Source organism: Hypanus sabinus, chromosome 22 (genome assembly GCF_030144855.1).
Source record: "Hypanus sabinus isolate sHypSab1 chromosome 22, sHypSab1.hap1, whole genome shotgun sequence".
In the NCBI taxonomy this organism is placed as follows: Eukaryota; Metazoa; Chordata; class Chondrichthyes; order Myliobatiformes; family Dasyatidae; genus Hypanus; species Hypanus sabinus.
The window spans coordinates 54,192,878-54,208,147 of NC_082727.1; the positions used below are offsets into that span (position 1 = coordinate 54,192,878).

The 15,270-nt window shown below is 37.5% G+C and overlaps 1 protein-coding gene across 2 annotated transcripts in view; it reads right to left on the bottom strand.

Annotated features, from left to right (window-relative positions):
* Window positions 1-4,246: 4,246 nt before the first annotated feature.
* Window positions 4,247-15,270, bottom strand: part of bub3 (BUB3 mitotic checkpoint protein) — a 54,798-nt gene continuing 43,774 nt past the window's right edge. For both annotated transcript variants that reach the window (XM_059947755.1, XM_059947754.1), the window contains one exon: window positions 4,247-4,501. In XM_059947755.1, coding sequence (XP_059803738.1) covers window positions 4,495-4,501 — 7 coding nt within the window. In that variant the 3' untranslated portion in view covers window positions 4,247-4,494. The remainder of the gene's footprint in view (window positions 4,502-15,270) is intronic.

Here is a 15,270-nt window from a genome sequence, read left to right on the forward strand (position 1 = left end):
CCCACCTACCCGCACTCAGCCCATAACCCTCCACTCCTTTCCTGTCCATATACCTATCCAATTTTACCTTAAATGACACAACTGAACTGGCCTCTACAACTTCTACAGGAAGCTCATTCCACACAGCTATCACTCTCTGAGTAAAGATATACCCCCTCGTGTTTCCCTTAAACTTCTGCCCCATAACTCTCAAATCATGTCCTCTCGTTTGAATCTCCCCTACTCTCAATGGAAACAGCCTATTCACGTCAACTCTATCTATCCCTCTCAAAATTTTAAATACCTCGATCAAATCCCCCCTCTACTCTCCAATGAATAGAGACCTAACTTGTTCAACCTTTCTCTGTAACTTAAGTGCTGAAACCCAGGTAACATCCTATTAAATCGTCTCTGCACTCTCTCTAATTTATTGATATCTTTCCTATAATTCGGTGACCAGAACTGCACACAATATTCCAAATTTGGCCTTACCAATGCATTGTACAATTTTAACATTACATCCCAACTTCTGTACTCAATGCTTTGATTTATAAAGGCCAGCATTCCAAAAGCCTTCTTCACCACCCTATCTACATGAGACTCCACCTTCAGGGAACTATGCACTGTTATTCCTAGATCTCTCTGTTCCTTTGCATTCTTCAATGCCCTACCATTTACCCTGTATGTTCTATTTGGATTATTCCTGCCAAAATGTAGAACCTCACACTTCTCCGCATTAAACTCCATCTGCCAACGTTCAGCCCATTCTTCTAACCGGCATAAATCTCCCTGCAAGCTTTGAAAACCCACCTCATTATCCACAACACCTCCTACCTTAGTATCATCGGCATACTTACTAATCCAATTTACCACCCCATCAAACAGATCATTTATGTATATTACAAACAACATTGGGCCCAAAACAGATCCCTGAGGCACCCCGCTAGTCACCGGCCTCCATCCCGATAAACAATTATCCACCACTACTCTCTGGCATCTCCCATCTAACCACTGTTGAATCCATTTTATTACTCCAGCATTAATACCTAACGACTGAACCTTCTTAACTAACCTTCCATGTGGAACTTTGTCAAAGGCTTTGCTGAAGTCCATATAGACTACATCCACTGCCTTACCCTCGTCAACATTCCTCGTAACTTCTTCAAAAAATTCAATAAGGTTTGTCAAACATGACCTTCCATGCACAAATCCATGCTGGCTACTCCTAATCAGATCCTGTCTATCCAGATCATTATTAGTACTATCTCTAAGAATACTTTCCATTAATTTACCCACCACTGATGTCAAACTGACAGGTCTATAATTGCTAGGCTTACTTCTAGAATCCTTTTTAAACAATGGAACCACATGAGCAATACGACAATCCTCTGGCACAATCCCCGTTTCTAATGACATCTTAAAGATCTCCGTCAGAGCTCCTGCTATTTCTACACAAACTTCCCTCAAGGTCCTGGGGAATATCCTGTCAGGACCCGGAGATTTATCCACTTTTAAATTTCTTAAAAGCGCCAGTACTTCCACCTCTTTAATTGTCATAGGTTCCATAACTTCCTTACTTGTTTCCCACACCTTACACAATTCAATATCCTTCTCCTTAGTGAATACCGAAGAGAAGAAATCGTTCAAAATCTCTCCCATCTCCCTCGGCTCCACACATAGATGACCACTCTGATTCTCTAAGGGGCCAATTTTATCCCTCACTATCCTCTTGCTTTTAATATAACTGTAGAAACCTTTCGGATTTACTTTCACCTTATTTGCCAAACCAACCTCGTATCTTCTTTTAGCTTTCCTAATCTCTTTCTTAAGATTCCTTTTACAGTCTTTATGTTCCTCGAGCAATTCCTTTACTCCATGCTGCCTATATCTATTGTAGACATCCCTTGTTTTCCGAACCAAATTTCTAATATCCCTTGAAAACCATGGTGCTTTCAAACCTTTAACCTTTCCTTTCAACCTAACAGGAACATAAAGATTCTGTACCCTCATAATTTCACCCTTAAATGACCTCCATTTCTCTATTACATCCTTCCCATAAAACAACTTGACCCAATCCACTCTCTAAATCCCTTCGCATCTCCTCAAAGTTAGCCTTTCTCCAATCAAAAATCTCAACTCTAGGTCCTGTCCTGTCCTTCTCCATAATTATATTTAAGCTAATGCTATTGTGATCACTGGACCCGAAGTGCTCCCCAACACATACATCTGTCAGCTGACCTATCGCATTCCCTAACAGGAGATCCAACACTGCCCCATCTCTAGTCGGTACTTCTATGTATTGTTGCAAAAAACTATCCTGCACACATTTCACAAACTCTAAACCATCCAGGCCTTTTACAGAATGAGCTTCCCAGTCTACGTGTGGAAAATTAAAATCTCCCACAATCACCACCTTGTGTTTACTACAAATATCTGCTATCTCCTTCCAACATTTGTTCTTCCAACTCACACTCCCCATTAGGTGGTCTATAATACACTCCTATCAGTGTTACTACATCTTTCCCATTCCTCAATTCCACCCAAATAGCCTCCCTAGAGGAGCTCTGTAACCTATCCTTCCAAAGCACCGCCAGAAGATTTTCTCGGACAAGCAATGCAACACCTCCTCCTCTGGCCCCTCCTACTCTATCACACCTGAAGCAACTAAATCCAGGAAAATTTAGTTGCCAATCACACCCTTCCTGCAACCATGTTTCACTAATAGCTACAACATCATAATTCCAGGTATCAATCCACGCTTTCTCATCCACCTTTCTTACAATTCTCCTAACATTAAAATAGATACATTTAAGATACTCTCCACCTCCTCCTCTCTTTTCATCCCTAACAATGCATTCAAATTTATTATCCTTTTCTTTCTTCTCCCCTACATCTTTGGGCTGAGCGCATCCCTTCTCCATCACTTGCCTTTCCTCCCTCACACACTGTCTACTTACTTGCTCTACTGGTGAACTAACCTCCTCTCCCATAGTTTCCCCAAATTGATTCCCGCCCCCCCCCCCCCATCTTACTAGATTAAAGTCTGCCCTGTAGCCCTAGCAAACCTCCCCGCTAGGATATTGGTCCCCCCAGGATTCAAGTGTAACCCGTCCTTCTTGAACAGGTCACGCCTGCCCCAGAAGAGGTCCCAATGATCCAGAAACTTGAATCCCTGCCCCCTGCTCCAATCCCACAGCCACGCATTCATCCTCCACCTAATTCCATTCCTACTCTCACTGTCGCGTGGCACAGGCAGTAATCCCGTGATTACTACCTTTGCGGTCCTTCTTCTTAACTGCCTTCCTAACTCCCTATACTCTCGTTTCAGGACCTCTTCCCCTTTCCTACCTATGTCATTGGTACCTACATGTACCACGACCTCTGGCTCCTCACCCTCCCACTTCAGGATATCTTGGACGCGATCAGAAATGTCCCGAACCCTGGCACCAGGGAGGCAAATTACCATCCGGGACTCCCGATCACCTCCACAGAACCGCCTGTCTGAACCCCTGACTATCGAGTCCCCTATTACTATGGTCCTATTTCTTCTATCCCTACCCTTCTGAGCTACAGGGCCGTCCTCTGTGCCGGAGGCCCGGCCACTGTCACTTATTCCTGACATAAATCTCCAGAGGTCAATATAATAGAAGAATGCTATCCAGCTCTGAGGGCCAATAGTAGATTTAAAGTAGCCTTGAGTTTACACTAAAGTGAACATAGTCCTGGACTTTCCTACCACTTGATCATTCCACATAGTCTCAGTCCATTAAATCAAAGTGAGCCTGAAGATGTAACTTTCTCTTCCAATCTTGCCAAGTAAGACCATAAGATATAGAAGTAGAAATAAGCCATTTGTCCCACCCGGTCTGCTCTGCTATTTAATCATGGCTGATCTATTTTCCCTCTCAGCCCCAGTCTCCTGCATTCTGCCCCCCCCAACCCCCCACCCTGTATCCCTTCATGCCCTGACCAATTAAGAATTTATCAACTTCTACCTTAAATATACATAAAGACCTGGCCTCTACAGCTGCCTACGGCAAAGAATTCAACAGATTTACCGCTCTGGCTAAAGAAATTTCTCCTCATCTCTGTTCTAAAAGAGCACTGCCCTATTCTGAGGCGGTATTCTCTGATCTTAGACTCTCCCATCATAGGAAACATCCTCTCCATGAAGGCCTTTCATCATTTGATAGGTTTCAATGAGGTCACCCTTCATTCTTCTGAATTCTAAATAATGAGAATAAGAAATGAATTCTCAAAGAAAAAATGAATTTCCCAGCTGAGCATCCCTTTAATGGAATCTATGATGTTACATATTCCATAAGAGGACAACTGACCATTGTCAAAGAATAAGTCATTCTAGTAATGTAAGAATATTGTGACATACCAATCACATAACCTTGAATTTTAATACTATTAATGTAAAGCCCGCTTTGAAAATAAACCACTGCTGTTGCAAGATGGCTGACTCCTATCCAGACTCTGTAGTGCCGGTCAGAAGCATATTCCTTATCTTCATGATCTGCAAATTCAGAACATAAATAGTAAGACTCTGAAACTCATCTCAAAATTTTACAATTGCCATCTTGAAGCCTCATTTCAACTACATTCACAGATATATAAAAAAAACAGCCATTTTCCAACAAATGGTAATTCTGGCCTTCACCAGAGACATGGGAGATGAGTACTTTAAGCCCTCATAAAGATAAATTGATTCTAGTAGTTGTAGTTCTGTTTCTGGGCATTATGGTAGTAGGTTGAGATAATCAAGTTTTGCTGGGTGTAAATTATGTTACTAAGCTATCTTTGATGATCATTATTAAAGCAATAACCAGAATCAGAATCCAGTTTAATATCACCGACATATGTCCTGAAATTTTTTGTCTTTACGGCAGCAATACAAAGCAATACATAATAATAGAAAAAAGTGAATTGCAGTAAGAATATATATATTAAATTGTTAAATTATACAGGAAGGCCAAAAACAAAAATAAAAAAAGTAGTGAAGTAGAGTTAAAAACACAAAATGCTGGCAGAACTCAGCAGGCCAGACAGCATCTATGGGAGGAGGTATGGGTTCAATGTCCATTCAGGAATCAATGGCAGAGAGGAAGAAGCTGTTCCTGAATCATTGAGTGTGTGCCTTCAGGCTTCTGTATCTCCTTCCTAATGGTAACAGTGAGAAAAGGGCATGCCCTGGATAATGGGGGTCCTTAATGATGGACACTGCCTTTTTGAGGCATTGCTCCTTGAAGATGTCCTGGATAATATTGGAGGCTAGTGCCCATGATGGAGCTGATACAGTTTAAAAGCCTTTGGAGTTTATTGTGATAACATGCAGTAGCCTTCCATACCACACATGTAGTAACTAAGATGCTCCTGAAAATAAATCTAACATTATAATTAATCAGGCATTCGTGTGCTATACCTATGGTATTGTTTCTCCTGCTAATTTTGTCCCAGTAAAGGCAAGTTAAGTGTATTGGGAAACATTCAAACCAAGGAATGTCATCTCCAATGTGCTGGTTTCCAACATGTCTAGCATCTGTCCACCTTGCTCCTAAGACCAGAAATAGATCATTTGAAGCAACTCCGTGATAGTAGCATTGTGGGGAAAGTGGAGAACAACTCAGACAAAGAAACTTGAGATTGTGAATTCTGCCGAAGGAAAGGAAAACCTCAAAGTTAAAAGAAACAATCAGAATAAAATACTTCCCAGTGTGTTGCCATGGCCTTTAAACAAACTTCTGTAAGTTTGGCATTCTTAAGTATCCTCAAAGATTATGGATCCAGTATCTTAGGAAAAAGCATTTTGGTGTCCCTCAAACTATATCACTTAAATATCAGGTTAAATCTTCAGTAACCCTCTCCTTTCCAAATCAAAACATGTGAGTTTGAATTGCATTACTGTCCTGAACTTGTAGCCCAGTGCACTAGTAAACAAGTACAACATTGTTGGAAACGCTGTCCTTTGAATGTAAAACGAGCCCTCATTTCCCTGCCTGAGTGGACATAAAAAATCTCATGACACTATTCAATGAAGAGCAATCAGTTCTTCTGGTATCTTGGTTTAATGTTCCATTTCTCAGCATTTAAAATATATTTTTCAAAAGAAATAGTCAGTGAACATATAGATTATTTCAACAAAATAATGGCTGTCAGACAAATTACATAATAGAATGATTTAATCAAGGAACTCAGATGATACCATAAACCATTAGAGGAAAGCTTAATCTATTTCTCACAGAGTGTGAAGATCAGATAGCTATGTTTTGTTGGTAGTTAGAATATTCATGTTTTAATGTTTGGGGTTTAATTTTGTGCTGTTCTAATTCACAGGCCAACTGTAGGTGCACCTATACCCAGAATGATATTCAAATATAAAGAAAATTGACTCCAAAATCATTACCATGGAATAAATATGTAATATTCCACAAATGACTATCAGAAATTGCATGATGCATATACATTTAATCTACATAATTATAAGAATGTCTGCTTGATGGATTGGTATGTGAAACCTTACATCTCTTTCCATCAGTAGCTTCACACGATTGACGGGGCAATGCCATGAAAATGATGACAGCAAATGTTAGGAGACACGGTGCTATACAGCTGCACCGCAACATTGTTTCACATGCACAACTCTTTAAAATGCAGAAAAGTTAATTCATTTTTAAAAAGTTCACTTTGGACCTGTTTATTACAGCTAAAATTATATTTTACTGCAGATTGTTTTACTGTGTATTGCCATAAATACATGAAAAAAGTAATGAAACATTCTTGCTCTTTGTTGCCTTTCTCCTGAGGTTAAACTAGAAATACTTATGGTTTTCTTATCCTTCAATACTTAGATATTGAAGCCTGATATCAAAGTATTTTCTGCCTCGAATATAAACACATCAAACTAATATAAAACTCTTACAGAAAAATCCAATTCAATCTGATTGATTTTGGTTATGTTTTTTCATCCCAGCCAAAATGGTTTACAGCCAGCCGGATATGGAAGACTGAAGTCTGACCTGAGGAGCAATCCTGCCTATATCCCTTGTCATTTTGCATGACATTATAAAGGGGTCAAATCTGAAGTCTTCAGGTCCATGCATAGGACTGAACCATTTTCACTGTTGAACCTCACTTGAATTTGTGTGGCATGTTGCCTACACATTTAGAGCTGTTCACCAGTTCAAGCAGCTGAAAAAGTTCAGTGCCTCCACAGTGCCACACAAGTAGTGTTGAAAATGGTGGTTGGGTGGGTTTTGATTTTAAGTGAGGATTTTAACTGTGAGGGCTACATTCATAAGCACAAATCCAGACAAATATATCAGATGGATGGATGTTCTGCACTGGAAAAATAGCCTGGAAAGTTCCTGACTTCAAAAATATATTCAAAGTAATATTTCTACCTGCTTGAGGTGAGTGCTTCCGTGGCTAGCAACAGAAACCTGCACCGAATTTAAAGTGTCTAACTTTGATCAGTTTTGTACCTGACTTGAAAATAAGTCAACAGTCTATCCCATAACTGTTAACATATTTTGAAGTTCAACGTTAATTATCAAATGACATATATGTCATCATATACAAGCTTGAGATTCTTTTTCTTCTGGGCATACTCAGTAAGTCCAATAACCATAACGGAATTGATGAAAGGCCGAATTTCTGTTGTGCAATGCAAGAAAATGAGAATTTTGGATTGCTGACAAACAGGGAGGAGATTTTCTCCAACATTCACAAACGAATTTATTGTGTGTGATGTTATTGGACTGAGCAACTACCATTGTAACCTTGTTCTAGGCTGCCCTGTTCTATTTCTATCCATGCAATTTTATTTTGAAACAATGTACAAAGGGGTTTTCATTCTGACAAAACAACAGGCTATGCCCAGTCCTTTATGGGATTTCACAATGATACCAAGTAAAATGATATCTGCATCCTCCTCTAAAATAAATAAAACAGTCCTTGGGATTACCCTCCTGTACTGCATATGGTGACTTGTCATGAACAAAGCATCTCATGTCTGACCACAAATAAATTAACTCCTTCAGCAGGTAATTGTCAGGCTGACCCTCTTCCAGTATCATTTCCGATATTCTGACCATTTCACAAATGTCTGATTTTTATCTGGAGTTCTGGTCAAAAGGGCAACTACAATGGACAACAAATGAAAGGTTCAAAAGAAGTGCGTTGAAGTTATCCACCTTCAGACAGACAGAATGACTAGACAATTTATATGGTAAAATAAACGGCAATGAGAAAATCTGAGATGTTGCCATTTCAAGAACGATCAAAGCAGTGTGTGTTTGAGCCCATAAGAAGAAAACTCTTTAAATTCAGAAGATCTTTATTTTTAGTTATTTTTCATTTTCCTCAGAAATCTAGTTATGAACTTGATGAAATTAAACTCCAAAATAAAACATCAAAGACAGCCCGAGGTAAGTTGCATTCTATTTTTAATTTCCTTTCCACATGAAACCAACTTTGACTGGCCAGAGCTATACACTTAGCTCACTGGGAACTGTGGGGAAACCATTTTAGGAATCACAGTGTAATCACATGTTATTTCACTGATGCTTTTACCACCTCATGCTCACAGAAGTAATCAGGTAAAGAGACAGAACAGAAGAAAATAAAGCATTTTATATTTTATATTCATTGTAGCTAATAGGTCTTTGAATATCAGCATAGTTTGTCAAGCAGAAGCTCATCCATTGGAACAGACAGCATGATGCATCAAATATCATGACATAAATTAGAAATATTCCATGTTCAAAATACAGATCTCATGCAGGTGATAGAGGAGGCTCTACAATTAACTTCACTGTTTTTGAGTTGGGGGTTATCAGTAAAACCTCTTCCTCATGATCACAATCTAGTGAGTCCTGTTGAAAAGTGCATGTGTGTAGGAATTTGGAGAAAATGGAATAGGTTTTGTCTACAATGTCACTATTGTTAAACCTCCAGTCAACAAGCATGATTACCCAGGTGAATTAACAACTGCCTACTTGCTTTGATTAAACCATGATGCAACAGAAGGCTAAAAGAAAATATGATCAAAAATTTCTAAAACAAAATTTTAAAGTCCAGTTTGCGAATTTTACACAGTAGCATAATTGTTATACCAAACAATATTTTCTCCAACTATCATATTCATTTTTTAAAATACAAGTGTTAATTAAGCATAAAAATTGCTGACTCTGAACCTCATTTATGACAATGGGGGTGAAGGTATAAACCTTTTTCATATTACATGGCATTTACATGTTGGCCTTAGCTCATTAACAGAACATCCATTTCAGAAGCAAAATACCATGAGCTCAATGTCCAGTGGACATAATTTAAACTGAGATTTCAGGCTGCCTTTTGGATGAAATACTGAACCCCAGCACCTTGCACAAACCCATTTCAGTGTACTGGCATTTCTCTCGCAATAAATAATCATCCTTATTTTATTTATTCAATATTTTTCATGTGCAAATTATCTTTAAAGATAAAAATTTATACTTTATATTTGCTTCTCATTACATCAGAATGATTTGAAGAGATCTTGTGCCATCATCAAGTTATTTTAAAATAAATTCAAATTCCAGGTTGCTCATTTGTTTACCATAAAGCTGGTATTTGTAGCTGATGCACTGTTTTGCTATTGTTCATAGTAGAGGTGGAGAAGTAACATACTCACACAATTTTTACAGGTACTTACAAAATTGCTTTGGTGTCAGTACTTTGCTTCATTGACATTGCTAATAAGTTGTGTGCAAATTTAGAGTGAGTGTTAACTCAGCTTCAGGTTATGGTGACAAGAGAATCTCTTATCATCTTCTATCAGAATATGGTTTGACATTGAGAATTCGCAAGAGAACTCTCTAGTTCTCTTGCCATTATCAACTAGGTCATGGAAGATACTTCGAAGTTTCTTATCTATGCAGTTCCTCTAAGATGTACAAAATCAATCAACTTTTCCTACAACACAGATTCCCTGAAATGTAACTCTTTTTTGACAAAATTGCTATTTTCTTAAGGCCTTCGGGAAAGCAAACATTAATATGGGACCTGCAGAAATCAGACAGGATAATTTTATTACAACGTTAGAATTGAGTTCTGTTTTCAGATAGGATTGAGAGTCTTTTATCACACAAAAACAACTTCAAAGCAACCATTAGTTGGAATATGAATGTACATTATTTTACATGCAAAACTGAAACAACAGCTGTGGGTCTCTTAACAACAAACAGAGCATTGTTGTCATGGAAGCTGCAAACTTATTTTAACATGTGGTTAACAGATCTCTAAAATTTAAGACAAGCAACTTGTGCGTGTTAATACTGCTCATGCCGATTGGACTAAGCTGAACATTTGGTAAAATGTCAATGTTAGATATACTTTACAGCAGTGGTAATGCAAGAATTATTCTGACTGATTTATGGAAAACATTAAAGTAACAACTTTAATGACAGGAATGAGAAAAAGTGCCATTAATTACTTTCCTCCTTTTTTTCTTGCATTTCCAAAGTGGCAAGCTTTGTGTAAGAATTACCATTTATTTTAAATAAAAGCAATAAGAAAACCTTGAGACAGCAACAAAGATCATCTATGGATATGATATTCACTACTTTACTTTTCAGACTACAGATAAGGTGGTGTCCAAAAAAAACAGACTGCAGATCAATATCAGCATTGGGTCACCTCATGGCAACAAGACATTAAAATATCTCTTTGTTCACTCAAAGTGAAATATGCAGCAAAATGGGGTTATTGTTACTTACATTTAGCATTCGAGTCAGTTTTTAAAAACTGAAAGAAAGCCTTATTTTAATGTTTTATTCATTGAGTTGGCATTCTGGTCAACAGTGTGTTTAGCAAAACTATTATTCTGTCAGATCTACCTTGTGTAAAACGCCAATGGATGTCTTTTCAAAAGAAGAGGGAATTTCAGTGTCCAGGAAAGACAATTTTATCTTTCTCATTAACTGAACTCAACCTAGAAGAATAAACTCAAGACAGAAGGAACCTTGAATCACAGAAAAAATATTTTATGACTGCATGCTCTAGTCATAAACAATTGCAAATGAGATGAAGCTGCTGGTTAAAAATATATAATTAAACACTATCTACTTTAGTTGCACTGGTTGACAACATATGACAAGCGTTCTTCCACCTATAAATATAACATAATAATCATTTCCTCTTCATCTGCTAAGCCAAATAATTTTCGTCACAGTTTCAATTAATTTCCTAGTTGATTAACTTAGTGGTTAGTCAAAAGCTACACGACTATTCAGTACTCCAGATTGAATTAAAACGGTCTTTGTGCAGACACAGATGCAGACAAAATGTTATGCATCTGCTTCCTTAAAAATTATGCTAAATTGTTTTTGATCACAGAGTGCTACAATACAAGCAAATTTTTGGCTCCTCATTCTGTGCCAATGTTTTGCTTCTCAATTAAATGATGCAGTCTAATTTCACTTGCTTGCTCATTCCCAATTAAGAATAAGATGCCCCTATATACAAAATAATTAAGACTCAGAAGGCCATTCAACCTATTTTAATTCTTTTATATGTGTAAAGATTCTCATTCTTCCCTTTGTAGTCTATTTTTTAATATTCTGTGCTTTGCGATTCCACTCCTCTCCCAAGTTTTTTTCTCATAATGACGATTTTCAGTTAAGAAGTTCCTGACCTGCCTATTTTGTGGTTAACCTAAATCCAGTTTTTACATTCCTATACCCTAAGGTGCTTTCATTCCCTCTAAAAGGTGTGGCTAAGCATAGCTCAAACATCATCTATAAATTCCCAATGACACACTTATTGCTGGCAGAATCTTAGATGGTAACAAGGAAGAACTTCCACACAACTGAGGACATTTTTAAGGAGGGAATGCATCCATCATTGAGGACCTCACCATCCAAGACACGCCCTCTTCTCATTACTATCATCAGCGAGGATGAACAAGATCTGGAAGACACACATTCAACTTTTCAGGAACAGCTTCTTCCCTGCCTGCCATCAGGTTTCTGAACAGTACACGAACCCTGTCTCACTATTTTGCTTTTTGCGCTATTTATTTTTAATATAGCTTTTATTGCAACTTTGTAATGTTTTATATATTGCACGGTACTGATGCCACAGAATAACAAATTTCGCAATATATGTCAGTGATATAAAAACTGATTCTAATTATCCCAAACATTTCCATTCCAGGCTCACAGAGACTAAGTTTTACTGTATTTTTGAATCATTCCAGACCTTTTGCCAGAGAGATATATCTGATAGTTAGATTTTCTAAACTTCTCCATCAATTGAATACCTTCCCTACTTACTTCAAACAAAAGACAGAATTCTATTTAGGGTTTGATCAGAGAAAAGTACAATTTATTGATGACTTCCTCTGACTTAGATTCTGCTGTAGTTTTCCATTTTACATTCTGTTGGCCATATTATCTGCTACTCTGTATTGACTGGATATGTTTATTGTAAGCAAGTTAACATTAAAAACAGTCAGCCAGCAAACATGTGGCCAAGTGAAAGTTTCAGATGCCAAAACCATTCAGAGCTAAATCCACCTGATTATTCCCTACACAGACACTGATTGGCCTGGTTATTGTTTCATGAATTGATAGAAATTTCAATAATCTGTTTCATTTTTCTTTCAATGTTATTAATTTCATCTTGTGCAATTTGAATACCAATCAATGATGCCATCACTTCTCCTTATACTACTAAATCGCACCTGCCATTTTCAACACTATTTACATATTTTCAATCCTATTTTACACATTTTCCAAACAAGAGAAAATCTGCAGATGCCAGAAATCCGAGCAACACACAAAATGCTGGAGGAACTCAGCAGGCCAGGCAGCTTCTATGGATAAAAGCACAGTCCTGCTGAAGGGTTTTGTCCCAAAAGGTCGACTGTGCTTTTTTTCCTTAGATGCTGCATGGCCTGCCAAGTTCCTACAGCATTTTGCGTGTGTTACACATTTACCAACTCATACTGCAAATTTTGAACTCACCCCCCCCCCCAGCTGACATCTTGACACCAATGCCCAACACCCCAATCTTTCCATCCTGTTCTAACATACCTCCTCTATCACACTGCCATCATTTTCTTTACTCTGGGCAAAGCCAGCTGCCATGTTTTCATTTAAAATGTCTGCATTTCTACTATAACTCATGAGCAATTTAGAAAACTCCGCTTCATAAAAAGTATGATATAAGTATACACACAGTGGCCACTTTATTAGGAACCTCCTGTACCTAATAAAGTGACCTCTGAGTCTATGTCCGTGATCTTCTGCTGTAGCCCATCCACTTCAAGGTTCGACGTGTTGTGCATTCAGTGATAATCTTCTGCACACCACTGCTGTAACAATGGTTATTTGAGTTACCGTTGCTTTGTTGTCAGCTTGAACCATTCTCTTCTGACTTTTCTTGTTAATGAGGTGTTTTTCCCACAGAACTGCCGCCTATTGTTTCTTGTTTCTCTGCACCATTCTCTACACACTCTAAAGATTACAGTGCATGAAGATCCCGGCAGATTAGCATTTTATGAGATAGTCACGGCACCTCGTCTGGCACCAACAACCATTCCACGGTCAAGGTCCATCAGAACACATTTCTTGCCCATTCTGATGTATGGTCTGAACAATAATTGAACCACTTGACTATGTCTGCATGCTTTAATGCACCGAGTTGTTACCACATGATTGGTTGATCAGAGATTTGCATTAAAGAGCAGGTGTACCAAATAAAGTGGCCACCGAGTGCAGTTTATTATCAGTGACCACACAGGCTATGAGAGTTACTGCAGTTCTTTTTACCTCTCACTCACAGTGTCAGAACATTCTCTACAAAATTTTCTTGACATATTTGTGTTATACAGCTCTTTAAGAACCACTAATACAATGGAAAAATGAGATACATTTTCCATTATTTAGACTTAATCCGATTATATCAGTAGGACTTACTTCTGCTTAACGATTTTTGTCTACTGTGAAGTTAAAAAGAAATAAAGTGGACAGTTCTACACTGATTAAATCAGATAATTCAGTTAGAGGACAGTCTGTAAATTCAAAAAGACTTCAACTGAAGTTGTATAATTCAGTATGTGGGCTGTGGAATGCAAATCGTTCCTCCTGAATAATTCATCGTAATTTTTTAAGTTCCTGTATAGTGTGAAGAAATTTACTAAAGGTAAAATTCACTTTCAAACAGTGATTTTATTTAAATTAAAAGAAATTTTATCTGATAAATATAAACTGAAACTTAAATGTGAAGAAGCTTATCAACACAGTAGTTCCAGTATCTCAGGCATTGTTCACCCTACTGATTGGCAATAAAATGTCAAATGGGAGTCATGAATCCTCAAACTGATATCACAAATTCGAGTATGCCTACACCAGACTACAGGTTATCATGATATATAAGCCTATACCAAAAACATTTGCATGGATACAACATGACCTGAGTAGAAGCATTCATTTGTATTGTCAGTATTTTTTTGTCAATTGGGATCCAGCTAGACTGTAATTATCTGTAATAGGATAAATGGCCTTAAACTTCATTTATAATAAATTGCTATAAATCTTAAATTTATTGTTTGCAATTGCTACAGTAAACTTAACACACAGACAAATGCCTATGATCTACAGGAAGCAATGGATGCCTGAAAAAAATATTCATAAACAGGAACGCTCATTAACTTAAGTCATCATTTTTAAATAGCTCATCTTGCACAGTCACAATGATCAGATCTTATGATTGTCTCATGAAGTAGATAAGTTGAGGTATACTTTATGCAAAATAAATTATTATATTACAAGTGATTTGCATCTGTTAAAAAGAATCCAAACTGAAATAAACTGTGTTAACAATAATGCCATAGGCAATTTCCTGTTTCAATACTCCTAACAAATGAAATGTGAATTTGAAAAACCTACCATCTTCAAGCATAATACTGAATGAACAGCTGTTGATGAGAAAATAATTTTCAGATTGCTTATGTGGTTCTTGCAATGTAATGCAATGCAACGTAAATGCAAACATTTGTGCCCATTTACATTTCCCATCAGAAATATGACAGTCGAGAATGCAAGTACTTCATGCTTCAGTGAGCATCTTTGCTAGAATTGTGTATTCAGGAAACAAAAGTCCAAAACAAGAGTCTAACTTTACCTTATTCATAGTATACTTACAAGTAGAAAATGCTGCAAAATAGACTAAAACCAACTTTATTAAATGTATGATAAACTTATTGCAATCCTCAATGATACCTTATGACAATACACTAAG